Source organism: Protopterus annectens, chromosome 6.part0, assembly GCF_019279795.1.
Source record: "Protopterus annectens isolate FY-2018-M chromosome 6.part0, PAN1.0, whole genome shotgun sequence".
Classification (NCBI taxonomy): Eukaryota; Metazoa; Chordata; order Ceratodontiformes; family Protopteridae; genus Protopterus; species Protopterus annectens.
In genome coordinates this window covers 1,624,903,164-1,624,929,682 of record NC_056737.1, presented here as the reverse complement: position 1 = coordinate 1,624,929,682, position 26,519 = coordinate 1,624,903,164, and the positions used below count along the sequence as shown (strand labels likewise).

Here is a 26,519-nt window from a genome sequence, read left to right as displayed (position 1 = left end):
CTTAGGCAGATTTTTATTTAGAGCCTCCGAGTTATTTTTTGTGTGTTTATGTGTTTGGTTTGCTGTCGTGGTAGGTCTATGTGAGACTGGAAATTGTAGTGAGTGTGGTTTCCTTCTCCTCCTGACTGGTTATGCCAGTACTGAGTTGAGAGAGCTTAGCCTCCAGTTTGGCTATATGGTTGCATCTCTCACATGTGTTGGAATTTGTTGGGAGGAGGAGAGGGTTGTCTGTGTACATTGCCTCAAGATTCCCAGATTCACCAGCTGGACAGGAGAGGAGATTGACAACTGACCTTTGGACATGCTAGAATAGTATTGGGAATTCCTTTATAATTGAAAAAAAGGGTCAATGGGGAACAAGGTACTCAAGGGGAGTTTGTGAGGGTGTACTGCTTTTAATTTTTTAGTGCTGACTTATATAATTACTTTAGTGAGCAAGTGCCAGGCTTTAGAGTAGGAATAGCGTGTTTATTATGAGAACTAGATCAGTTCTAAGGGAAAAAGTGAAGAGCAGACTTTGTGGAGCTGAGAATGGTTTAAACCCAATTAAGCGGAGCTGCCCGATGCTGCGCTATGCACAAAATTGCGCAAAGTCGCGCCAAAGCAGGTTTTATACAGGGGGACTTGAAAGAGCTAGAAATTGGCCCAAAATGGCCAATAGACTACCAGATTCGTGTGCTGGGAACACTCCTCAAGGGATAGATAGGCTGCTCTAAGCTCCACACTGCCACTGGTGAACAAAGAAGCCTCCCTTTATCCAAGAAAGGAAATGGGCAACGCAGGAACTTTCCAAAAGTCCAGAATACAGCAAAGCCTGTATTTGGACTACTCTAGGTCAGGAAAGATGGGAAACAAGGATAATTTTTTTTTTTCTTTTTTGCAACACACAGCAGGAAAATGCAATAAATATATAACACAGGCTAGTGCACTTGAGTGTGTAGCCTCAACAGGTAAATGCAACAAACAGGACAAACTTTATAAGTGCAGGTGCAAAAACAACTTTAAACAGTTTAAAACAGTTCAAGAAGCAGAAATACTTTATCTTCACATAGTTATTCTCTTATAGCATAACCTGAACTTATGGTATTCAATGCCAAGCTTTACAACAGTTCTCATATTCTTAACAATGACCTCCCAAGCCTCTGATGTGACCCAGTACTTTGTCAATATACTGTAAATACATAGAGTAATACAAATATTTGTGCACATATGACACATACAAATACACATATAGCATCATTAAAACAAGATAAATGCAATATAAATCATATCAATTCTAGTTTATGACCCTGTTTGTCTATGGAAACTTCTTTTTGAATTTATGTTCAAGCAATTGTATATTTGTTGTATATCATATCATCTTTTTTGTTTCTTAATATTCTAACCACTGTATGCTGCATCAATTGTAAAACTCTGATTTTACTCCTTTTATATTTTCTATGCTCTTTGTACAAAATAGCTATGTTTGTATAACTTATTTTTATTATTTTTTTATAATTGTTTACTGTGTATCTGGAGCTTTTCTCCCCGAGCCTCTGCTAAAAACAGTCACCTTGTGTCCAGTCAGACTAACCTGGTAAACAAATGGAAAATAAATAAAAAATAAAATATAATAAGAAAATCAATCAATATGCCAGGAAAAATCCAAAAGTTAAGAAAAAAAAAACAAAAGGAAGGAAAATGTTTTCTTGATGCTGTCATTAAAATCCCACTCACTTATTCAGATATTATGGACAAACATATAGTCAGGCACACTGATGTCCCACGCAGCAGGCTAAACAAGGAGAAGGTTATTGTCAGCTGCCTGTCAGGTGCCAGGATCAGCCACATAACCCATGCACTCAGGTCACTCCACAACAAGTACAAATATGACTCTGTCATTGTCTATGTTGGTGTGGATGACCTGAGATGCACCTCCCTGGACTACATGAAAAGACACATAGAAGAGCTCTCCAATCTTGTAGCCCTGAGTAGCATTCTGCCATCACCCAGAATGATACCACAGTACAAGGACAAAATGATTGACTTCAACAATTGGCTAAGTTACTGGTGCCATTCTAAGGGGATAAGCTGTATCTGTCTGCCTGGGAAGACATGATCGACAGACCATGAGGCTTTGCCAGAGATGGCATGCACCTGTCGCCCCTGGGATTCCGGATACTGGCTAAGGCTCTTGCCGTCACTATAGTGCTTTTTTTAGACAAAGGTTCAAATGACAGATTCACCACCGTAACAAGAACAGGCAAGCAAAAAATGAGGGTAATGCTACTCAATGCTAGAAGTCTAATCTCAAAATGCACTCACTCGAGGCACTCAAAGTGGAGAACATTGAAATCTGTGCAGTGACTGAGACCTTGTTCAAGGCTCCAGAGAGCACCCCTGCACTTCCAGGCTATAAGTTATACCACACTTTTCAGCCACGTAACCTGGACCGGAACACCAGACGCGGAGGTGTGTCCATACTCAGTAAGGATATCCACACCTCCAGGCTAGTTGCTCAGCATAATGCATCCGAGGTTATCCAAGTGCAACTAACTCTGGGCAAAACTGTAATCCAAATTGTAACTTATTACAGATCCCCCACCATGACCCAGGATTTCCACTCCTCTTTTCTTGATATACTGGAAAATATTAGGGTTCAACCAAACACCCTAATAATGGGCAATTTCAACTACCCCACCATAAACTGGGAAAACTACTCATGTATCAACTCCTTCGCTCAACGCTTTCTGGAATTCATAAATTCCAATGCCCTGGATCAACTTATCCACACCCCCACCAAGGGCAACAATGTCATAGACCTAGTCATTACCAACATGAGTTCTACACCTGAAGTCAACTCCTCATTGGTCAGATCCGACCATAAGCTAATCACCCTAGATATCCACATCCCACCCTGACCCCCCATTAAGGAAACCATGGTAAAAAATTTCTCCAAAGCCAACTTCATGCTTCTTAAGACAGAAGTGCTGAACTTCATGACACCCATGCAGATGGACAATACAGTTACAACTGCTGAATCCTACACAAATGCAGTCTATAAGCACTTACACGAGTGCATGGATCATGCTATACCAAACAGAACCAAGAAGCTATCCTCCAAAAAAAGGAAGCCAATCTGGTGGTCCCCTGCCATAAACAAACTGTACAACAGAAGGAAGAAACTGTTGCAAAAGAGAGTAAAATCCCATGAGTGGTGGAGCTCCCTGGTCAGCCTCAGTAAGAAGCTGAGATCCCTTATAAGAGCCTCCAAAGCTAGCTATGAAAACAAAATTACTACTGATTCTAAGGATAACCACAAAGCTTTCTATAGCTATGTCAAGAATCTCAATGGCAACACCCAGATCTGCTCTGAGTTGCAGCACAACAGCATGAAAATTACAGAACCAACTGATATTGCCAACATCCTGGCAGATAGATTTAGTGCTAACTTTACCCCCCTCTCACCCCCTAAAGGGCCGATATCTATTCAGGAAGGATGCAGAGTCCCTGTAATCACAACTACACAGGTAAAAGCTGCACTCTCTAAAGCCAAAAACACAGCATCCATGGAACTGGACAACATCCCAGGCTGTGTTTTACATGAACTTCAGAACAAACTGGCTCCCCACCTAAGCACCATGTTCAATCATAGCCTTGCATCAGGCGCACAGCAACAGTTATCCCACTGCACAAAGGGGGAGCCACCACTGATCCTGGGAACTATTTCCCTATTAGCCTGACGAGCCTGGCCTGCAAGGCCATGGTACGTATCATCATGGAACTCATAAACAAAGACACTGGTAACCTCCAAACTCTGGACCGCACTCAGTTCGGGTTTGTGAAAGGCAGATCATGCCTCCTGAACCTAATTGATTTCTTTGAGACAGTCACCAAAGCTGTAGATGAGGGTAAGGTGGTTCACACAGCCTATCTTGACCTTGCCAAGGCTTTCGATACCATCCCCCATTCTGGATATATAGCTAACTCACTAAACTAGGTATAAATCCCTATGTCACAAGATGGGTTGCCAACTGGCTCACTGACAGAACCCACACTGTAAAAGTTGCAGACTCCAAATCTGACTTCAAACCACTGACAAGTGGAGTACCACAGGGTTCAGTCCTGGGACCTCTCCTGTTTGTTATCTACTTCTCTGAAGTACAGGCTAACACAGAAGGCCTCTGGCTAACGAAGTTCACAGATGACTACAAACTAGGAGCCATAGTCGAGTCCCCAAATGATGTGGACATCCTACAGAAAGGCCTCACTGGGACAGATGCCTGGTGTCAGAGCCATGGCCTCAAGCTCAATGCTAAAAAGTGCATCGTCATCCCCTTTGGTAAAAACTCTGTACCCATGAACTACCACATAGGCAGCAGTCTGCTTAACACTGAAAGTGTGAGAAGAGACCTTGGGACCCAAGTGGACAGTAGTCTCTCCTTTGATAATCACATTGCCACAGTAGTCAGGAAGTCCTTCTACATGGCACACCTCATCACAAAAGGGTTCTCATCCAGGAAAAAAAGAGGTCACATTCCTCCTCTACTCGACACTCATTAGACCCATTATAGAGTACAAAGCCCCTTTTGGAATGTACCTCACAAGACATCTGTAGCAGCTGGAAAGGCCACAGAAGTACCTCACAAAGAGGATTACTGGCCTCAAACAGATGCCCTACACTGACCATCTCAAAAAACTCCAGCTTTACTCCATAGCATATCACCTACTCTGAGGTGATTTTCTGCCTAACATATAAAGCTATGTCAAACCCAGAGCTGTTGGACATGCTACACCTAAAGAAATCCCAATCCCTCTGAGCTACACGCTCTAGGGACCTAAACCTTGTCACCACAATAAACAGGACATGCTGGAGGGATAGATTCCTGTCACAGAGACTTCCCATACTCTGGAACAAGCTACCCATCTATGTTAAACAAAGTTCCTCATTAGCACTCTTCAAGAAAAATCTTTGAGTGGATGGGAAATAGGAAATATACCCGTGAATCACTTCTGTGGCTCTGCTCGACAGTGACACAGGAAAATAATTTTCTTGGGTGGCATAAGCCAGGGAACCTTGTTGGCTAGGCTTACTTAGGCCCTTGGGCTGATAGCCTAGTACCTACCTATGAACCTATTATTAGACTAAATACAATATTATGTAGCATTCAAATGTGCTGGCATAAGTGTAACAGTTCATTATTTACTCATAAAGCAAATGTCAGAGTGGAAAAGTTCAAATAGTGGATAAAGAGGAGGAGAGGAAGAGAAGAAAGAGTGAGAAATAGTATTTATTAGAAGTAATAATTAGGTTAGATATGGGAGGCAGGAGAAAGTAACATTACAAGTAAGAGAAACGAAATCAAGGAAAAGAACAAATAACAAGGACAAGATCTACTGTGCGTGTGTGTGTGTGTGTGTGTGTGTGTGTGTGTGTGTGTGTGTGATGTAAAAGAACTATAAAGCAAATCTGCACTGCTGAGAGGGACACTTGTGCAAGTGCAGTAGACTGGCTCCAGCAGGAAGGGATGGCAGCATCTCTCTCAACATCATAGAACAAGAAACCTGGACAAGGCCATAAATAATACGGGACAAAGGCCCAAAAATTGGGAACATTTATAAATATTGCACTTAGAAACTTAGAAAGTTGATAAACAGGTTTTGCATTAGAGTGAAATTTCTTAAGGATATGAAGTCTGAAAATCAAATGCCTGTCAATTTTCTGACTACATAGTTCAATGATTTGCCAGTGATTTGACAGAAAACTGCAATTTTATGAAAAATAGACAAAAAAATCTGGACTTTCTGCAAAAGTCTGTACTGTTGAGAGATATGGATGGGAGTCTTGAACCAACACCCATCAATCATTTTCATTTGTTTGCCAAAGCCATTACAGCAGTGTTTTGCAGAGAGGTGGGAAAAGCCTTAAATTTGACTGGTATGGTTATTTATTTATTTTATTTTACATTTGTTGACCGGGAGAGTCAAACTGGATTACAAGTCCATTTTCAGTGGAGGCCCGGGGAGAAAAGCTCCAAGAGAACAATTTTTTACAAAACAAAGTTTTAAGGACAGACTTTTGACATACAATTTCCATAGAGGAGACTTTGACATACATATTAACTAACAGATAGGATACATTCATTCTCTTCAATATAATATAAAATTTTAGAAGATATTCCTAAGTTTAGGATTCCTATGATAGATGTACTATCAGAGTAAAAGCAGAGAGACGTAGAATAAGGCTCTGAGGGAGCAGATGATGCTCGCTATAGTTGAGAAGGATAACAAATTGATTCACTATATATCTTCACCTGGTTTTAGTTGAGAAGGATACCAAATTGATTTACAATATGTCCTCTCCTGGTTTTAGTTTGTTATGGCGAGCTCAATATTGCTGGGGTAGTTTTCCCTAACTCCTGGAGAGATGGGATGAGCAGTAGATTAACAGTCCTAAGTGGGCACAGTACTATGGTTGGCTTAGCAGAGTTACTTAAGTTAGGTAAAGTGTTCTAATGAGACATTAGCCAGGGGGGGTACAGGAGCACAGCTGATTATTCAAAAAGTGAGTTTTAACAAGTTCCTTGAACTATGATGGGGATTTGTTGTCAGTTATGTGGGCAGGAAGGGAGTCCCAGGTTTTTGTTATACTTACCATCTTCATTGTTATATTTGGTTACTTTGAGGAGGTTTTGTGTGCTAGACATCAGGGGCCTGGCATTTGTATAGGGTTGCAATAGATTTTGTAGAGCTGGGGTGTTTTCAGAGTTCTGTATTATTTTGTGGGCTAGTGATAGTTGATCGAGTTTTAGTAGTAGTGGTAGTTCTATCCAATTGAGTTTTTTTAGGCATTCACAGTGATGTGTTCTGATGGGAGAGGTTGTAGCAAATTTGGCTATCTTAGTATAACAATTATCAAGTTTGTTTAGGTCAGATATGCAGAGATTTGTAAGCACAGGGGAGGCATAAAGTAGGGTGGATAGTAGGTGAGTCCTCGCTATTGTAGTTTTGGAGTGGTCAGTGAGGAATTTTTTATTGCGATACAGTAGGCCAAGTTTTTTATGTACTTGTTTTATGGTTATAGAAATATGTAGGTCAAATCTAAGCTGATTATCTATTTCAACCCCTAATAGTTTGGTATAATTTATGGGGGAGATTGTGGTCTTGTTAAAGGAGGATATAAAGAAAGAATCAGTGGGAGGTGTGGCTCTGTGGGAGCTAAAGAGTACTAGCTTTGTTTTACTTGGGTTCAAGTTTCTGCTAGGGAAAAGCATTCTTGAGTTAGGGAGTGAAGGATGTCAATTGATTTGGCTGCACATATTATGGTGGTCTCATCTGCATATTGCACTATTGAGGCTTTAGGAATACTATATGGGAGCTGATTGGTGAAGAGGGCAAAAAGAAGTGGCCCCAGGATGGAGCCTTGGGATACTCCTAGGGAGAGTTAATTTTGCCACATAACAGCTTGTTTCCTTCCCTCTAGGTAGTTTTTGAACCAGGAGATGGCAGGGGTGGTAAGGTTTAGAGTTGCTAGTGAAAGAAGGAGTTTTTTGTGGTTAATCATATTGAATGCTTTGGACAAGTCAAGAAAGGTGGCAGATACAAGGAGTCCATTGTTTCTGTGAGTATTGACAATGTTGGTGAATTCTGTTGGTGGAGGTGCTATGGAAGGATCTAAAGTCATGTTGTGTTGCTATTAGATTATTTTCTTGGAGATATTTCATTAGTTGCTTGTGTATTACCCTCTCTAAAATGTTAGATAAAAGTGGTCGTATGGCTATAGGGTGGTAGTTATTGAGTTCCAGGGAGGTTCCCCTTTATGTAGAGGGATGATATGTGATATTTTCCATAGCTTGGGTACTATACACTTGGAGATGGATCTGTTAATTAGGATGGAGACAGGAAAGGATATGGCTTCTGCAGCCAGGTGGAGGTATTCAGCGTGTAATTTATCTGCGGCTAGAAACATTGGTTTGAGCTTGCGGAGTAGTTTTTCAATGGATTTGGTTGCTTCTGGGTGGAAGCTGAACCATTGTTAGTTGGAGGTTGGGGTGGATTTGCAGGGGTGAGGATATTGTCATAGGGTTGGTTGTTTGCAAGCGTCTGGATGGCTTCTGTAAAGTATTTATTAAACTGTATAAAAGCACACCAGCAGTCCATGGCAGGGATAAGCTAAACAATTTAATGAATGAAATAAAAATAAAGCAAAACTGGTGCAGAGATAGATAAGCGCTTTCGCATGTAGCTTCTTCAGATCTAATAAACAACTGAAAACACTTGGTGTTTAAATACCAGCTCATCATACAATGTATCCAATCACATGCTGTGCATCATTAGGTTACTTTATTAAATTGAGTGGGGGTGTCTTCTTGGTTGTGATCTATTTTTGGGGTTGGGGTAGTTGTTTTACCTGGTTGTAGAATAGAGTTAATTGCTGCCCAGAATTTTTGTGGGTTGTTCCTGTGCTTATTATGTAAATTTTGGTAGTAAGATGTTTTGTCTGTTTTGGTGAGTTTTTTGGCTTTGTTAGTAGTTCAACATATATTTGTTTGTTCAATTGGGATTTACTGTTGAGGTAGTTGGTTCAGGCCTTGTTTCTTTTTTTGAGGAGGGATTTTGTGTCTGGGGTTAACCAAGGGGCATATTTAGTTTTAATTCTTGTTCTGGAGGGGACGTGATGGTTAAGGGTGTTTAAGAAGGTAGTATTGAAATATAGTACAGCTTCATCAAGAGGTAGGTTTTTTAGGGGGGTCCAGTTGCACATTTTTAGGTCATTTATAAAGTTGGAGCAGTTAAAGTGTTTTTTGTTTCTAATTAGGCGAGTAGATATTTGGGTCAGTTGTGGTGATTTTGATCTGAGTAAGAATGTGGCTTGGTGGTCACTCAGAATATCTGGTAGACACCCTGCTAGGGATATCAGTGATGGGTGGTATACGAGTATCCCATCTAGAGTGTATTGGTGTTTGTTTATCTTGTCTGTTCTTGTGGGGGAAGTGATGAGTTGGGTTAGGACATGTAGGTTAATATGGGAGAGTGGGTTATGACTAGAACAGTTTTGCCAGTCAGTATTAAGTTCTCCTAATACTATGCTTTCCTGGGGGAGGGAGTTAGATATCCATTCTAGGAGTTTTTCTGTAATGGGGATATTATTGCATGGGGGGATGTAGCATCCTATAATGTTGATGTGTTGACTATCATTAAGTTTTAGTTTTGTTAGAGTGAGTTCAACTTTATGAGGTCTGGGGTTGTTATGTCTACTTTCTCAAGGATGAGGTGAGATTTATACACTATAGCAACACCCCCCCCTTTTTTACCTATTCTGTCACTATGAATTATACTGTAACCTGGTAGAGTGATTTCATTGTTGTGGTTGCCTGGTTTAAGCCAAGTCTCTGTTAGTATGACTATCTCAAGTTGATAAAAGGAGAATAGTGCATGAAGGTCGTGGACTTTGTTTAGTATACTTCTGACATTTTAATTTAAAATGAGGAGCGTGGATTTGTCTCGGTGGAGTAGGGTATCATTCAGGTTGAGGGTTGGGGCACCTAGATTTTGTAGGCCTGTGTTTGGGTGTATATCACTGCAGCTAATGAGTTGGGTCCTGAGGTAAAAATAGAGTTTGAGTAGTTTGTTTAGGGTCTTAAAGTTCCATAGTTGTCTGGGACTGGTAGTGTGATGGCTGTAACCTGAGTGCATAGTGGTGAATAAAGAAGGTTTGATTGTGATATCGGACTAGTTGAGTAAAAGGGTGTGTTGTAATAATGTTAGTGGAAGTAGTTTTTCTTGGTATGTGGATAAAATTAAGTTGTTTTTGGTGGTTGGTGACAGAAGTTAGCAGTGGGAGGGTGGATACACCTAGGAGCAATAGTAAGAGGTGTATGTATGTGGGTTTGGGCAGTTTGGGCATGGTTTGGTCATGAGTGAGAGATCTGCTTGAGATGGGGTGGGTGTGGTGGATGATGAGAGGTGTTGTTTGTGATTGTAAGGTAGTTAGATGGAAGACTGTGCTTTACAGGATGTGCAATAGTGGAAGAGAAGGAAATGGGTACAGGGGTGGGGCAGATTCAGTGATTGGTGGTTAGCATGACGGGAGTGGCTAAGTTCATTTGAAATGTAGCACTAGTCAGGGCGGGTGGGAATAGGAAGCAGGGATGGGAGCGGAGTGAGCCCGAGTGCAGCTGGACTAAAACTAACTCCAGTTATATCCCTGGGCTTACTTATTTATTTTCTTTGTACACCAAATGTATCTTTCCACTTGTTTCTGTTTACACCAAATGTGTCTGTTTGGCTGTATTGTACTAGCTTAATTTACTTATACTGATGCAGTCACATTGAAAAGGGTCTGGGGAAGCTTCCTCACCACAAGCAGGCCAAAAGATAAGTTTCAAAATGGTGCCACTCAAGGAGACCCACTAATATAGACTAGTTAATGTGAAAGGGGGATGGAGGGAGTTAGAGGAGGGAGATACAAAATGGGGGAAGGTATAACCAGAAAAAGCAGGTAGAGATCTGGCCTGCCCCCTCACAGAAGACTGCAAAGAAAAGCAATCAGTATAAGAAGTGGAAGCCTTGGAGCTGTAATGTAAGTGTAAGCAAGGGAGAGGTAGTAGCAGGAAATTAGGAGTGTAAGCAGTTAGTTGCAGAAACACTACTTTATGGCATTGGTGTGCAAGTAATACAAAAGGAAGGTAAATATGTCTGGGGGACAAAATACACCAAGTAAATGGTACTTGCCTTACTTTACAAGTATTCAGTTTAGAGGGAGATCTATTTGCGACAAGATACAGCAAGTATATTGTTAGGTTATGCCACCCAGTGGCAATAGACAAAGCTATAGTTGCCTGGGGGGGTGCCCTTGCAAGTGTGCATGCCGGCCAAAACAATGTTTAAAAAATAACTAGTAAAAGTAACAAAAGTGCTGTAAAAAGAAATGTAAATAACCAGTCACAATGTTTAAAACATAACTGTTAAGGACCACATCTGCTAATAACAAGAACTGTAAATATCCAGTCACCTGTGCAGACTTGTCTGGTAGGTATCCTTATTAAAAAGTGCTATTCTTGGCTTGCATTAACTGTAGGAAGAAACCAGACCGCAGCAGTGGTTTTATCTGGCAATGTTGCAGTTGCTGGTGGGGGGGGGGGGGCCCTAGCTGCGATGATGCAGGTAGACCAAGTGTGCTATGCAGACTTGTCTGGTAGGTATCCTTATTAAAAAGTGTTATTCTTGACGTGCAATAACTGTAGGGAGAAACCAGACCATAGCAGTGGTTTTATCTGGCAAAGTTGCAGTTGCTGGGGGGGGGGGGGGGGGACTGGAGCTGCGATGATGCAGGTAGACCAAGTGTGCTATGCAGACTTGTCTGGTAGGTATACTTATTAAAAAGTGTTATTCTTGGCTTGCAATAACTGTAGGGAGAAACTGGACAGTAGCAGTTGTGTGGGTGTGGGTAGCTGTGTTTGTGGAAGGTGGAGGTCTGCCTCTGCAAGTGTGGTGTGAATGTTATGCATTATGAAATGGAGAGATTAAGAGTAAAATTGTGCTGCAATTTCGTCACTGCTTGATTCAGACATGTAGATTCCACTGTGTTTGTCAGTACTATGTTTGAGTGCATTGTTTTGGAGTGTGGTATTACTGCTACATCTGCTAGTACTCTTTCAATACAAGTATCTGCTTTGGAAGTTTTCTACAGGAGTCTGTTGCTGAGAGGATGAGAAACATGCTACAAGTATACAACTAAGACAAACTACATAAGGCAATAGTAAGAAAAAGTACTAGGTCACATCAGAAGCTTGGGAGGTCATTGCTAAGAAACTGAGAACTGTTGTAAAATATATCATTAAATACCATAAGTTCAGGTTATACTATAAGAGAATAACTATGTAAAGATAACCATGTCAGCAGCCAAAATGCATTACAAGTTGAATATTTTACTGTGCACATTTTAAAAAATGGATAGACTGGTCTAAACTCTGGACTGATGCGTTTGCTTTTTTTTTTTTTTTTTTTTTATTCCTGGGAAATGCTATTCAGAAGTGAAGAGACATACAAGGGAACAGATTTAGTGTTACACCAGGCTATTTTTTGATGTCTATTGTCATGTAAAGCTGACTAAATAGTTGAATCTAGCAAAGCTGGAAATGTGAGACTGTAGCCCACTGAAGAAGGGGAGATGGGAGGAGTATCCTGGCCAGGAACTGAAACTTACAAAACTGCTCCTTGTGAAAAGTCTTTTTTATCTCAGTAATTTGTTGATACTTTTGCAAGTTTCTTTCAGAGAATGTGTAGTACATCAGTAGGAACAACATTTGTAAAACTCAGCGCATGTCAGTCAATGACACATGAGCTGCAGACTCTCAAACTTGGCAGTTTTTTGAAGGTGTTCCATTCTAAGTGAATGGAAGTCTAGTCTGACAACAAATGGCAGGGCTATTTGTTCTCACAGTCTGTGCATTATGGAACAGATTTAGCTTTCCAAAGGAATCACGATGTCTGCCCCCATGAGGGTAGACAAGAGTAAAAACAAAATAAAATTAGGAATGAGTACTTATTTTGCTACAGGCAGCTTTGGGAGGTGTAGTAAATCATGGGAAGATAAAAAATATATGTTTTCTTCATCATTTGTCCGTAGTGGTCCTTTAAGAAAATCTAGGAGGCATATGGAAAATGAAGATGGTGCTCTTCACCCCATATAAGACTGTGCACTTTACCCCATATATGTCCTTCTAATGCTCATGTCAACTATTTCCATCTGTTAGCATATACCCTACTGTGAAAAGGCAAGACATCATGAGGACAACACTTATTTTTGCAGCACAGTGAAACACCGAAGCCACACCCCAAACCAAAGTGCCCTTAACTAACTTAGAAAGGTCTCACTTATTCCGATAAATTACTTGGAGGGTTACAATTACTACACTTGTTTGCTTCAGATACTGAATGACAATGTTTCTTCCCTGGATGTGTTAATCAATTCACATTCTAAGATATCACTTTCAAACACCTAAGGAATACAAGTCTTCAGCAAGTTTACACATCTTTTCAATGTGCTGTGGCTTTGTATTAGTTTGTTTTTTTTTTCAGTCAACAGAACACTATTAAACCTACCCTTATTATAGCCAAATTATATATCTGATCTACATAGCATATATATCTTTTTATCTGTCTGCTCAACTCTTAAATCTCTCCTAAATATGTTGGGAACAATAGTTATTTGTTTGAAATAAACTAAGAATGCACTACAATTGCTCAAACCTCCATATAAAATATTCTATGATTGAACAGACGTTACTTAAATTGCACCAGCTAGCAAGAACACCATTTCAGAAAATACAAGTTAGTCTGCGAATTTTAACAGCTTCAAAAAGAAATTAAAGTTACAAGTGGAAAAAAAAGTGTGCATGCTTTAGAGATATGGGTTAACCAGTGATACTGCCACTACCGGTATACATCACTTAACAAGTACTGTTAGACCTGACCTTGCATTACTAAAGCACTTCAATCTGCAACAATATATGGATATATTGTATAAGAATGCCCTGTTTGCTATTTTTATACTGACGTAACTGCACGCAGGTACTAAAACAAGTGCTCATTTACTATATGTCTGTTCGTGAGATATTACCTGTTTTTTATGTTATATCATTATTATATTACTGTTATTATTATTATTATCATTTACAGACAAATTATTCTGTTGCATGCCTGATATGTCTTTATTTGTTTAAGTTTTTTGGTCCAGGTCATGGCTGAAAAGGGTCCTTGGGTCAGTTCACTTACTTGGCTAACAACTAAAAAATAAACAGTAAGCATACATAACCAGTGGTGAACATTTCTCATAATATCATAAAACATTTCAGAGGTCAAGTCTACAACAAATGTCACTTTTTAAACAACAATCAAAGACGTACATCATGCTGCCTTCTTTCACATATACATCAATACATCATCCCACATTTTGGTGTGAGCCAGGATCCAGACAAAATGTGCCTGTGTTATTTTACTATCACAGTTGCTAGGTCAATTGACTACCCCCCCCCCCCCGGTCAACCTCCAAAACCATTTACAGATCCCTATGACCAGTGTGACACCTTTTCATACTTCAGTTCTTGCTATAAGCTGTGAAGAATCCTTCAATATATAGATTGAGAAACAAAGACGTATAAGAAAGAAAAAAAAATCTTTATACAGTCCTCATTCTAGTCTATTACTTTACTTCTGCAGAGTTTGTCATTCTATCCAAAATGATAACATCAAACATTTCACTGGCAAATGCAACAACCAAATATGCATTAAAACATGCAACTACACACAATACATAAATACATTTGTATTTTGATGTACAGCTGAGCCAGAGGATGCATCTTGCAAAGACTAATTCCAGAGTTTATAGTTATGAAGACTTTTGCCAGTTTCATTTCCTTAGTAGTGCCAAATTGTTTTCAGAATTATTTTCGGTGTATTAGATAGCGATACTATTATTATTATTTTACCACTAAAAATGCCACTCATTGTAATTGCCACTCACTCAGTTTTTAAATGAGAAAATATTGACTTCCTACTGGCTGTAGAAAATGTCACATGACTACAACAGGTATCTCTATTGTCCTCCCTCTAGAATAAATTGATACATCCACATAGACAATCCAAAGCTATAGTGAAAAAAATAATAAATAACAGCAGGAAAAGTAAAACACCACAAATGAAACAAACAAGATTAGCAACATATATTTTTAAGCTGCATTTTACTTATTAAATGTTAGTGACTTTGAACATTTATTAGGCTGACATGGTGCTATCTCCCCTAATCAGGGGATTATTATAATAACGCAAAAATATAATGATTTATTTCTATTTTCTTTTTTGTGGTCCATTTCTTCCATGGGATTGCAAAGTCTGTTTAAATACTGGAAAAGGAATTGTGACTTGCTCCACGAGCTGAAGTGTTCTCATCACCACGTGTGGCTTCTTCACTCTACAGTGCATCTGTTGGTGCCTCACTTACTCTCTGCAGCAGTTCCTCCGGATACTCACGGAGAAAACCACGGCTTGAGCAGGCTCTGCAAATGTTTTAGCTCCAGAAGACAGGAGGATTTTGAGAAAAAGAGCTGCGAGTAACTTAAAAATGGATACTCTTTCTTTACCACTCAATAAAAACTGAGCCATTTTCTAATGGCTAATTGTAAAATAATCATTCTAGAGGCACATTCTTTGAACTCTTGCAGCCTGCAGATCTTGTCTGATTGCCAAACTGCTCTCAGGATTTGCTCTTTGTGAGCACATGTTTCCAACTTGACAAGAACATGCCAGGATCATCTTGGTACAGTTGCAGCAGCTAGCATTAAAATCTTGTGTGCTTCTCATTTATTACAAAGCTCTCCATTAGACCCATCAATCTCACTTGTATAGGCGGCATACAGTCACACCCCTCACATTTCTCTGGAACATCTGTTAAACAGACTTGCTTACTCCAGTCTTTATCCTCCAAACCTGTCTTGTAAAATCTCCATTTTGACTTCTGAAGGCAACAAACATCTTGTAATTCCCTGCTACCAGACTCCAGACTGGTAATGGCATTAGAGTAATCTGATAACAATGATTCTATTTCAGTCAACTTGTCTACTGTCCAGATACAACATCATCCTGTGTCACATGCTCCTTCTGGATTACTGACAAAATCATTTTTTGCCTTCTTTTTTTTCCTGACAAAATTGTTCTCAGGGATGCCTTACACAGTCAGTGCCGTCAGACTTGTATCTGTCCATGCCTAACTGATATAACTCCAGACTAGCCATGCTGTCTTCAGTGATGTGTTAGACACTTGTTAAAGGTGGTTTCTTGCTCTTTCTACTGCCTTTTTTACTTCGTAATCAGGGCATCAATTACAAGTACCATTCTTTCAGTATGCAGCTTGAGTACATTTGTGACAAACTTAGTGATGACAGTTTGGCAGTTAGTGCTGAGGGCTAAAGCTCTGAGTTGTTAATGAGCTGGTTCCTGTGCCAAGGGTGTAGGGTTTGAATCCTGACACCTTAATTTACATATTATGTGGCCTTGAGCAAGTCACTCAAGCAGACTGTGCTTTGGGGCAATTGGGAGTTTGGGCTAGGCTTCTTAATAGTCTCCTGAACTGCATGCCTAGTAACTACCTATGAATATTCTTTTGTTAAAAAGACAAATCATCTAGAGGACCAGCAGCTAGCTAAAGCATGCCTTAACTGGCAAATGTGAGTTTCCTTTCTTCTTTAAAACAAAAATAAACTGATCATAATTTTAAAAGCCATGGTTAGCACCAGTATCTTCACAGCATATATCACGATGACTTGTAAACATAATATGTCGATGAAAAGATTTACAATATCTGTAATCAGTGAGGGAAAACTAAATGTGGTTGAATCTAAACTTACAAAATTGACTTCTGACATAGCTAAACCATCAAAAGGGCTGTCCGCTGAAAAAAGTGCCCATCATTTTTATGATATGCAGTGGTCCCAGGGGTATTCAGGGCATGGAGTGATATGGGGTTGGAGCATCGTCCGTGATGAAATTAAAAAGTATATTTGGTGAACGACTGTATCATAGGTGGCTTTTGTTGAGCATGGCTATGATAGAGGGTTATATCCAACTTGTAGGTCCACTCCTATTTTTAGCCTGTCCTGTCAAACTGACTAGTAAGAAATACCCTGCCCTACATGCACTACATTATCACATTAAGCACAAATCGTACATGAAATGAACTTGTCTGTTAAAAAATATAATTAAGCAACAATGTTTATGACTACTGAATTAGAGAAACAGGGATTTTAAGGTCTAATCCTAAACTAACAAATGTGGAGTAATGTAAAGCAATTATTATTCAAATGTTAAATACTTTCAGATATGTGTACATAATAAAATGCATGCTGAAAGAACCAGAGCAACATTGTACAGCATATGTTCTTCTCAGCATAGCAGAATCAGATGCTGCGATGCTAATTAGTGAAGCAATGCACTTAATTTTACATTTTTATAACCAAGTCGATAGTATTGTGTTATCTGATCATATATTGAAACTGTAATTTCTAAATGGCTATAGCAATGTTATCATGATACCCTTTAAGGCAAGTTTATATCTATGGCATCTTTTTTCAAAAAAATCATAATTTATATCATTGTTTACCTCTTATTAGATTCTTGATGGTCTCTGCACAATTTGTTGACAAGTTTTGAACAAAGAGCTTCAGCACGTTTTGCTAGAGCTCTAATGAGCTCATCACAGTGCAGTTCAAACATTCCCAAGCGAATGACCTGAAAAATAAGGTTAGCAAATTCAAAGGTCAAGTAACAGTTACCTTTTGTGATGAACACACAGTAATAGCAATAGGACTCCTTAAAATGTTAAAAATATATATTTTTCCTAATTCAGTACATCCAATTTCCTCTTCTGTTTGAAATCTGCCGCCTTCTTCCAACAGTTATGTTCCCCCTGGTTTCTGTATTCCTGCATCATCTGTGTATTCTGAAGGTATGTATTATATATTACTAATTATTTGCATTAGCTGACTGTAAAACTCTGACTGGTTCAGCCTATTTTCGATGCATGTCTGTGCAGACAAGCTCCAGAAATTAAACAAAACCTAAAACCAAGCATCAAACACACAAACATAATGAAAACCCAAGCACAAACAAAAAGGGTGAATGCATATACAAGATCAATGAAATCAGCATGTAGAAATTCAAAGATATATCCATCCATCATCTACCCCATTTCCCCATTTTTGTACATGGGGTCAGGGTGTCACCTCAAAAATGACAATCATCTCAAGCCAAGGCTTACACAGCCGGGTGGCTAGCCCTGCTGCGGTAGTCCATTCATACCACTCATTCACACCTACGGGCAATTTAGTGTGTCCAATCCACCTACTGCATGTCTTTGGAATGTGGGAGGAAATCCACATGACCGCAAGAAGGACATGCAGACTCCGCAGAGAAGGCACATCAGCCGAGAATCAAACTGTAGAACCTGTCACTGTGAGACTACAATGCTAAGCATTGCACCACCACCGCCATTCAAAGTTACAGGATAATAAAAGAAGGTACAGAAGGAGCACAAGAGTTTAAAATGTCAATACACAATTTTAAGAGGCACTAGATAACTACATTAACATAACTGTTTCAATGAGAGTGGCGCACAGAAGATAAAACTGGAAGATGTATAACAGACTGAAACTTAGGTAAGTGTGAGCAGGACGAAGGGAAAAAGAAAAACAATGTTTGAAATGGACAAGCTGGGGAAAGGGAGAATGGAGGAGGAAGCGAAGAGGAGTATCATGATTAAAGCACAAAGATAAAAGGATATGAGTGAGGAGAGAGAGAAAGTAATAAGGAAAGGAGAGGAGAATGAAAATAAAACACAATGGTGCTACTGCCAGTAAAGATATTAATAGTTACAAAGATGGCAGATAGAAAATATAATGAAACTGCAGACAAAACAGTAGTCATGGTAGCAAATGGGTAAAAATCAGTAGAAGCTTAAAACTAGGAGAGAAGAGAAAACAGTGAGACAGGTCAACAGCTTAAAGTCTATCTGTGAGATATTGTTGAGGAGAAAAGAAGTCTGAGTAAGAAGGTCAAAGATAGAATCAGATGCACTGCAGTGAAATGACACAAAGTGTCAGGGCTAGCTTGTGACAGAAGAATTCAAAAGAAGTGGAAAAGCAAGGTGTATGTAGCAGTGGGACACCTGGTACTTTTGTATGGTACAGAGACCTGGGCAATGAAGGATGAGCCGAAATTAGAGGTGAAGGAGATGGAGTTCCTGAAATGGATAGGATATAGACTATGGAAAAGATAAGATATAAAAACATCAGAGCAAAAGAAAAAGTAACCCCAAGTACAGAGATGGTCACGGAGAACATATTATAGAAGTTTGGTCACATGCCTAATTTCAGCTCCTTCAGTGTGAAACCTATGAACCTAAAAGAGAAACTCAAAAAAAATGAAGCCATTGAATTTGTCGTTCTGTGTAAATTTCAGTAACTGGTTAGTAAGTGCACTGCCTGGATACCAGCAAAAAAGAAATTCAGAAAAGAAAATTAATCACAAAAGGTGAGAAGAAACAGTTGGGAAGAATCTTGCAGCTGTTCAGCAAAAAGCAGTTCAAGCTCCAGTGCTTGCCTCTTTGCTTTGGTGTAAGACTTCTAGTAATCTACACAAAAAATAAGTCAAATGTGTTTCTGAGCTGATTAAAATAAGCAAAACACTGAAGGTGTATATCAACTCAAATAACAAAAGGTTGGAAAAATGGAAGAAGAGCTTTAAACAGATATTCAGATGAGTTGATAAAACTACAAAACTCAGAGTTTGAAACTAAGAAAAGGCTGGCTGAGTATAAGACTGCTCAAAAAGAGATATTTAAAACATGGTAGAATTAGAGGACAGAGCATATAAGGAAAACCTGAAATGTTCTGATGTACCAGAGAAACTGGACATCAGAGCAAAAGAAAAAGCAACCACAAATACAGAGGTGGTCAAGGAGAACATATTATAGAGGTTTCGTCACATGCACAGGAAAGCAGAGGATGATTTGGTAAAGTAGATTTGGGAGAAACAGGAAGAAAGCAAGAGAAAATGAGGATATCCAGCCTAGAGACAGTTTTCAACCTTCCATGTCCAAATGAGGAACACTAACCATTAGAATGTGGAACAAATTGGCAAAATGTGGAACACATGCCAACGGCTTACTAACAACGTCAACTAGGAAGGTCATAGGATAGTTAAAATATGCTGGTTTTACTTATAGGAAGGATCTTTTAATGAATTATTATGATAAATTTCTATCTACCATGGGTATCACTTAAAAAGAATTCTAACACTGTAAGACCCCAAACCGTAATGAGGCACACTTGAGAGGTATGCCTAGAGGTGGCTTATATGATTATAATGTGCAATCAACAAAGTGTTCACACAGGCACAGGATATCATCAGCAACCCCCTTTTTTAGTAACAACAAAAAAAAAAAAACACTATCACTTTATTCAGCTTCTTTTTCTGTATTTGTGTTTCCTCCTCCTGCTCCATTACTTCATCTTGCTTTTTCTGCTGCTTGCTGCACCTTGTTCTCTAAAGTGTTCAATTGCATCCTTTCTGCTGCATTTGTTACTGCTTGCTTATAACCTGTTTAAATTGTAACTGTTATTTTAAGCCACTTAGTTTTGGTTTAAGTACTTCGGCTTTAGGCTAACCCCTTAGCTCTCCCTGGCCTTTTCTCTCAGATTCTGAAAAATATCAATGGACAATTTCCTACTGCTTCTCCTGTCAGTCTGGTTGATATGGGCATCCTGAGACAGTGTAGCCACTGCCTTATGTACACAGATAACCACCTACTATTACCACCTAGGAACACAATTTGCGAGAGATGCAATTATATTAGGAACCTAGAGTCCAAGCTCTCTCCCTCAGAAGCCAGCATATCTGGCACTGAGAAGGCTGGCAAAACAATCACTACACCTCAAACTCCACCCACACCTACACAACACACACCCACATATGTGGAGGCCCTCAACAAAAACATACCCAAACAAAGGAGACCTCCTAGCCAAATACTCACGCAATCTCCACAACCCTCCACACCACATACCACTTACAGTTCACACACCTCTGTCTCACAACCACTAAGGGTTAACCATAAACCCAACATATTAGTTATAGGTGACTCCATTGTGAGACACACAGATGTGCCTTTCACCAGGCTAGATAAGGAAACAGTCACAGTTAGTTGTCTGTCAGGGGTCAGAATCCCCCATATCACACACGCACTCAAGTCTGTCAGCAACAGGTACTGTTATGACTCTGTCATAGGTTCATAGGTAGCTAGGCTATCGGCCCTGGGGCCTATATAAGCCTAGCCAAAAAAGTTACCTTGCTTATTAGTTAGTTAGTTAGTTATTTTTCTGCACCCCTGTCTCGCACAGCAACAGAAGTGATCCCCGGGGTGAATTTCCTATTTCCCATCCAATTGTCTAAATTTTTCTTAAAGAGGGCTAATGAGGAGCTTTGCTTGACATGAATGGGCAGTCTGTTCCAGAGCATGGGAAGTCTCTGGGACAGGAATCTATCCCTCCAGCATGTTCTGTTTATTGTGGTGGGAAGGTTTAGGTCTCTGGAGCACGTGGTTCAGAGGGATTGGGGTTTGTTTAAGTGTAGCATGTCCAACAGATCTGGGTTTGACATGGCTTTGTATGTTAGGCAGAGGTCACCTCTGAGTAGGTGATAAGCGACAGAGTAGAGCTGGAGTTTTTTGAGATGGTTTGAGAATGGCATCTGTTTGAGGCTGGTAATCCTCTTAGTGAGGTATTTCTGTGGCCTTTCTCGTTGTTGTAGATGTCTTGCAAGGTACATGCCAAATGGGGTGTTGTACTCTATAATGGGTCTGATGAGGGATGAGTAGAGAGGAACAATGACCTCTTTTTTTTCTGGAGGTGAACCCCTTTGTGATGAGGTATGCCACGTAGAAGAATTTCCTGACTACTGTGGCAATGTGATTATCAAAGGAGAGACTAATGTCCACCTGTGTCCCAAAGGTCTCCTATCACACTTTCGGTGTTTAGTAGGCTACCACCTATGTGGTAGTTCATGGGTACAGTGTTTTTCCCAAAGGGAATGACAATGTACTTCTTGGCATTGAGCTTGAGGCCATGACTTTGACACCAAGCACCAGTCTCTGTGTAGACTGTCCACATCATTAGGCAATTCTATTATGGCACCTAGTTTGCAGTCGTCTGCAAACTTCGTTAGCCAAAGACCTCTTGTATTAGCCCGGGCATCTGAAAAGTAGATGCCAAACAGGAGAGGACCTAGTTCTGAGCCCTGTGCAACTTCACTTGTCATTGGTCTGAAGTTGAATTTGGAGTCGGCTACTTTCACTGTGTGGGTTCTGTCAGTGAGCCAGTTGGCCACCCATCTTGTGACATAGGGATTTATGCCCAGTCTAGTGAGTTTATTTATAATTTCAGAGTGGGCGATGGTGTTGAAAGCCTTGGCGAGGTCAAAATAGGCTGTGTGCACCACCTTACCCTAGTCCACGGCTCTGGTGATTGCTTCAAAAGTCCATCAGGTTTAGGAGACATGACCTACCCTTTAAAATCCCCAACTGGGTGGGGTCCAGAGTTTGGTGGTTACATATGTCCTTGTTTATAAGCTCCAAGATGATACGTTCCATGACCAGACTTGTCAGGCTAATGGGGTGGTAGTTCCTGGGGTCCATGGTGGCGCCCCCTTTGTGCAGTAAGATTACCGTCGCTGTGCGCCATTCAGTAGGCACAAAGCCTGAAGCGAGGCTATGATTGAACATGGTACTTAGGTGGGGTGCCAGTTCATTTTGTAGTTCATGCAGAACACAGCCTGGGATGTTGTCAGGTCCCATGGATGCTGTGTTCTTGGCTTTGGAGAGTGAGATCTTTACTTGTGCAGCCGTAATTACAGGGGCTTTGCATTTGTCCGGTATAGTGATGGGCCCTTTGGGGGGTGGGGGGTGAAGTTTGCATTGAACCTATCTGTCAGGATGTTGTTGGCAATATCAGTTGGTTCTGTATATCTAGTGCCATTGTGCTGTAGCTCAGAGCAGATCTGAGTGTCACCATTGTGATTCTTGACATGCACTCATGTATGTGCTTATACAGTGCATCTGTATAGGATTCAGCAGTTGTACCTCTATTTTCCGTCTGTATGGGTGTCATGAAGCTTGCCACTTCTGTCTTAAGAAGCATGAAGTTGGCTTTGGAGAAGTTATTACGGTGGTTTTCTTAATGGGGGGGGTGTGGGATATTGATATCTAGGGTGATTATCTTGTGGTCGGATCTGACAAGTGAGGAGTTTACCTCTGGCATGGAACATCAGTTGCCCATATTGGTAATGACCAGGTCCAGGATACTGATGCCCTTTGTGGTGGTATAGACAAGCTGATCCAGGGTGTTGGAATTTATGAATTCCAGAAAACATTGAGCAAATGGGTTGGTACATGAGTATTTTTCCCATCTGATGGTGGGGTAGTTGAAATCGCTCATTATTAGGGTATTGGGCTGTACCTTTATATTACCCAATATATCAAGAAATGTGGAGAGGGCATCCTAGGGCATGGTGGGGGAGCTGTAACAAGCTACAACCTGGATTGCAGTCTTGCCCAGTGCTAGTTGCACTTGGATAACATTGGATGCATTATACTGAGCAACTAGCCTGGAGGTGTGGATATCCTTAATGAATATGGACACGCCTTGCCCTTTAGTGTTTCAGTCCAGGTTAGGTGGCCGAAAGGTGTGGTATGAGTTATATCCTGGTAATGCAGGAGTGCTCTCTGGAGCCTTGAACCAGGTCTCCATCAGTGCACAGATGTCGATGTAAGGAGTGCTTAGAGTGAGTGCATTTTGAGGTTTAGACTTCTAGCAATGAGTAGTATTACCCTCAGATTTTGCTTGCTTATACCTGCTACAGTGGTGAGTTTATCATTTGAACCTTGCTTAAAAAAGCCACTATAGGGGGTGGCAAGAGCCTTAGCCAGTATCCGGAATCCCAGGGGCAATAGGTGCAGGCCATTTCTGGCAAAGCATCATGGTCTGCTGATCATGTCACCCAGGCAGACACTGGATCCCCTTAGAATGACACCAGAAGCTTGGCCAACTGAAGTCAATCATTTTGTCCTTGCATTGTGGTATCATTCTGGGCGATGGCAGGATGCTACTCAGGGCTAGGGTCATACCTGTCTGGGCTACATGATCCGAGAGCTCCTCCATGTCTCTTTTCATGTAGTCCAGAGAGGGATGTCTCAGGTCATTCACACCAACATGGACAATGACAGAGTCATATTTGTACTTGTTGTGGAGTGACATGAGTGCTGCATTATTTAGTGGATTCTGGCACCCGACAGGCAGCTGATAGCAACTTTTTCTCCTTGTTTAGCCTGGTGAGTGGGACATCAGTGTGCCTGACTATAGAGTCACCTGTGACTAGAGTGTTGGGTACGTTGTTTTGCCTTATGGGCTGAGGTTGAGTGGCACACTGATTTTATGGGCTGTGTGTCATTTGGGTAGTGTTGGGGGGGTGGTGATTGCTTGCGTTGCGGCTTTGGAGATCTCTGTTATTTGGGCATATTTTTATTGACAGCCTCCATGAATGCAGTTCTGTGTTTTGTGTTACTATGTATAGGTTTAGGTGGACTATGTGTTGAGTGTGATGTGGTGCATGCATTTACCTTCTCCTCTTGACTGTGTAGTACAGTCTTGGTTGGAGAGAGCTTGGCTTCCAGTTTGGCTATACAATATATATCTCCCACAGGTTGCAGTGTTGGGTGGTAGGAGGAGATGGTTGTCAGTGTACATGAGGCAATTGCTACATTTCCCCAAGATGCCCAGATTCATCAGGTGGACAGGGGAAAATACCAGGAGCTGACCCTTAGACATGCCTGGATAGGTGCTTATTAATTTAAGTACTAAAAGCTCTTTTTCTTCTAACAAGTGAGGAAAGTTGAGTGCTGCACTAATTTGTAGATTATTTAGTGCTTGCAATGAGTTTTGAATAAGTGCTGAGCACAAGGAAACAGTTTTGAGTGCCAAAATAGAAAAATGGCTAGTTCTAAGGACAACTTGGAAGAGCAGACTTTCTGGTACCGGAAATAGTTTAACCTTTGTTAAATGGCACTGAGCGATGCGCAAAACCTCACAAACGCGGGTTTTTAAACAGAAAGGTGAAAGGGACAGAAATAGCCCAAAATGGCCAATAAAACTACAGATTCTGAGCTGAAATCACTCCTCCAGCGACAGATAGACTGCTCAAAGCTCACCACTCTCACAGATGATTAGTAAGATCTGGGCAACACAGAAACTAGAAAACAGCCCAGCAAAATCTGAAAACCGGACTCTACTGGTTATAGAAAGGCAGGAAATGAGTAGAGAGATAGGACTTTTTTTTTCAAAAATTAAAACTGATACAGTAAAACAAACACTTTTAAAGCAGAAAAATGTGTATCACACTTGAGTGTGTAGCCCTCAACAGTTGAATAACACTTAAAACAATCAGTTAAAGTGCAAAGAGTATCAGAATTGAAAAACAGTTCAAATAAGTTGCAAAGTTAATAAAAAACACTCAGAATAGTGCGGCTAGCGAAAATAAGCAATAAAAAGCAAAACAGAGGTACTTCATCCACTCAAAGTCTCCATTTTCTCTCTCTCTCTGCTGCTGTAGAACTCTGCAGGACACCCAGGCAGGATCTTGCTGAGGTAATACAAGCACAAAAAACACACAAACACGTTTTTTTTATACAGAAAGATGAAAGGGATAGAAATAGCCCAAAATGGCCAATAAAACTACAGATTCTGAGCTGAAACCACTCCTCCAGAGACAGATAGGCTGCTCAAAGTTCACTGCTCTCACTAGTGAACAGAGAAGCTTCCTTCTATCTTAGTAAGGTCTGGGCAACACAGAAACTGCAAAACAGCACATAATTCAGCAAATTCTGAAAACAGGACTCTACTGGTTATAGAAAAGTGAAACATGAGAGAGAGGATTTTTTTGTTTGTTTTTGTTTGTTTGTTTTTTTTCAATAATTAAAACAGATAAAGTAAACACTTTTAAAGCAGAAAAATGGCCATCACACTTGAGTGTGTAGCCCTCAACAGTTCACCAGCTTAAAAACACTTAAAAATGATCAGTTATACCTGTTTTATAAACTTTAACACCACCACAGGAATGGGGGGGATCCAATTTCAGAACAGATGAGAAAATAGCAAACAATGTCAGCAAATTTATAAAATAATTTAGTCAGGCAAAAAATTAAGACAACACAGAACTCTGAAAATGCTAAGAAATATACTTATCAGCAATATATTTTCAGGTTGTTTGAGAAGCACTCCAGTCAGAACACAAGGAGATTCTAACAGTGTAATAGCCCATGATGGTCTGAATGACTTGAGACATACCTCCCTGGACTATATGAAGAGAGACATGATTCTACTTGCTGAATATGTGTCCCAGGCAGGTATGTCCCTAGCCTTAAGCAGCATTCTATTGTCACCCAGAATGATGCCTGAATACAAACAGAAAATGATTGACTTTAACAATTGGCTTAGTTTCTGGTATCATTCCAGGGAGATCCAGTACCTGACAGCCTGGGAAGATATGATTGACAGACCATGATGCTTTGCCAGAGATCGGCTGCATCTGTCTAACCTGGGCTTCAGGATTCTGGCAAAGTTTCTTGCCTCCCCTATAGTGCCCTTTTTAGGAAAAGTGATGAGGTTAAAACTACCAACATAAAAATTTCAACAAAACACAAATTAAAGGTCATGCTGCTAAACGTTAGGAGTCTAAACATAAAACTGCACTCATTGCAAGCATTTCTAACCCTGGAAAATGCTGACATCTGTGTGGTCACAGAAACCTTTTTCAAAGCTGTGGAGAGCACACCAGCCTTACCTGGTTACCCATCCTATCATACATTCAGACCCCAAACTATGGGTAGCAAAGCCAAAGGAGATGGCATTTCAATATATATTAAAGACATACACACCTCC

At 40.4% G+C, this 26,519-nt stretch overlaps 1 protein-coding gene across 1 annotated transcript in view; it reads right to left on the bottom strand.

Moving 5' to 3' along the window:
• Nucleotides 1-26,519, bottom strand: part of DNAH7 (dynein axonemal heavy chain 7) — a 4,771,155-nt gene that overhangs the window by 3,452,274 nt on the left and 1,292,362 nt on the right. The window contains exon 10 of the mRNA XM_044073696.1: nucleotides 17,138-17,265. Coding sequence (XP_043929631.1) covers nucleotides 17,138-17,265 — 128 coding nt within the window. The remainder of the gene's footprint in view (nucleotides 1-17,137; nucleotides 17,266-26,519) is intronic.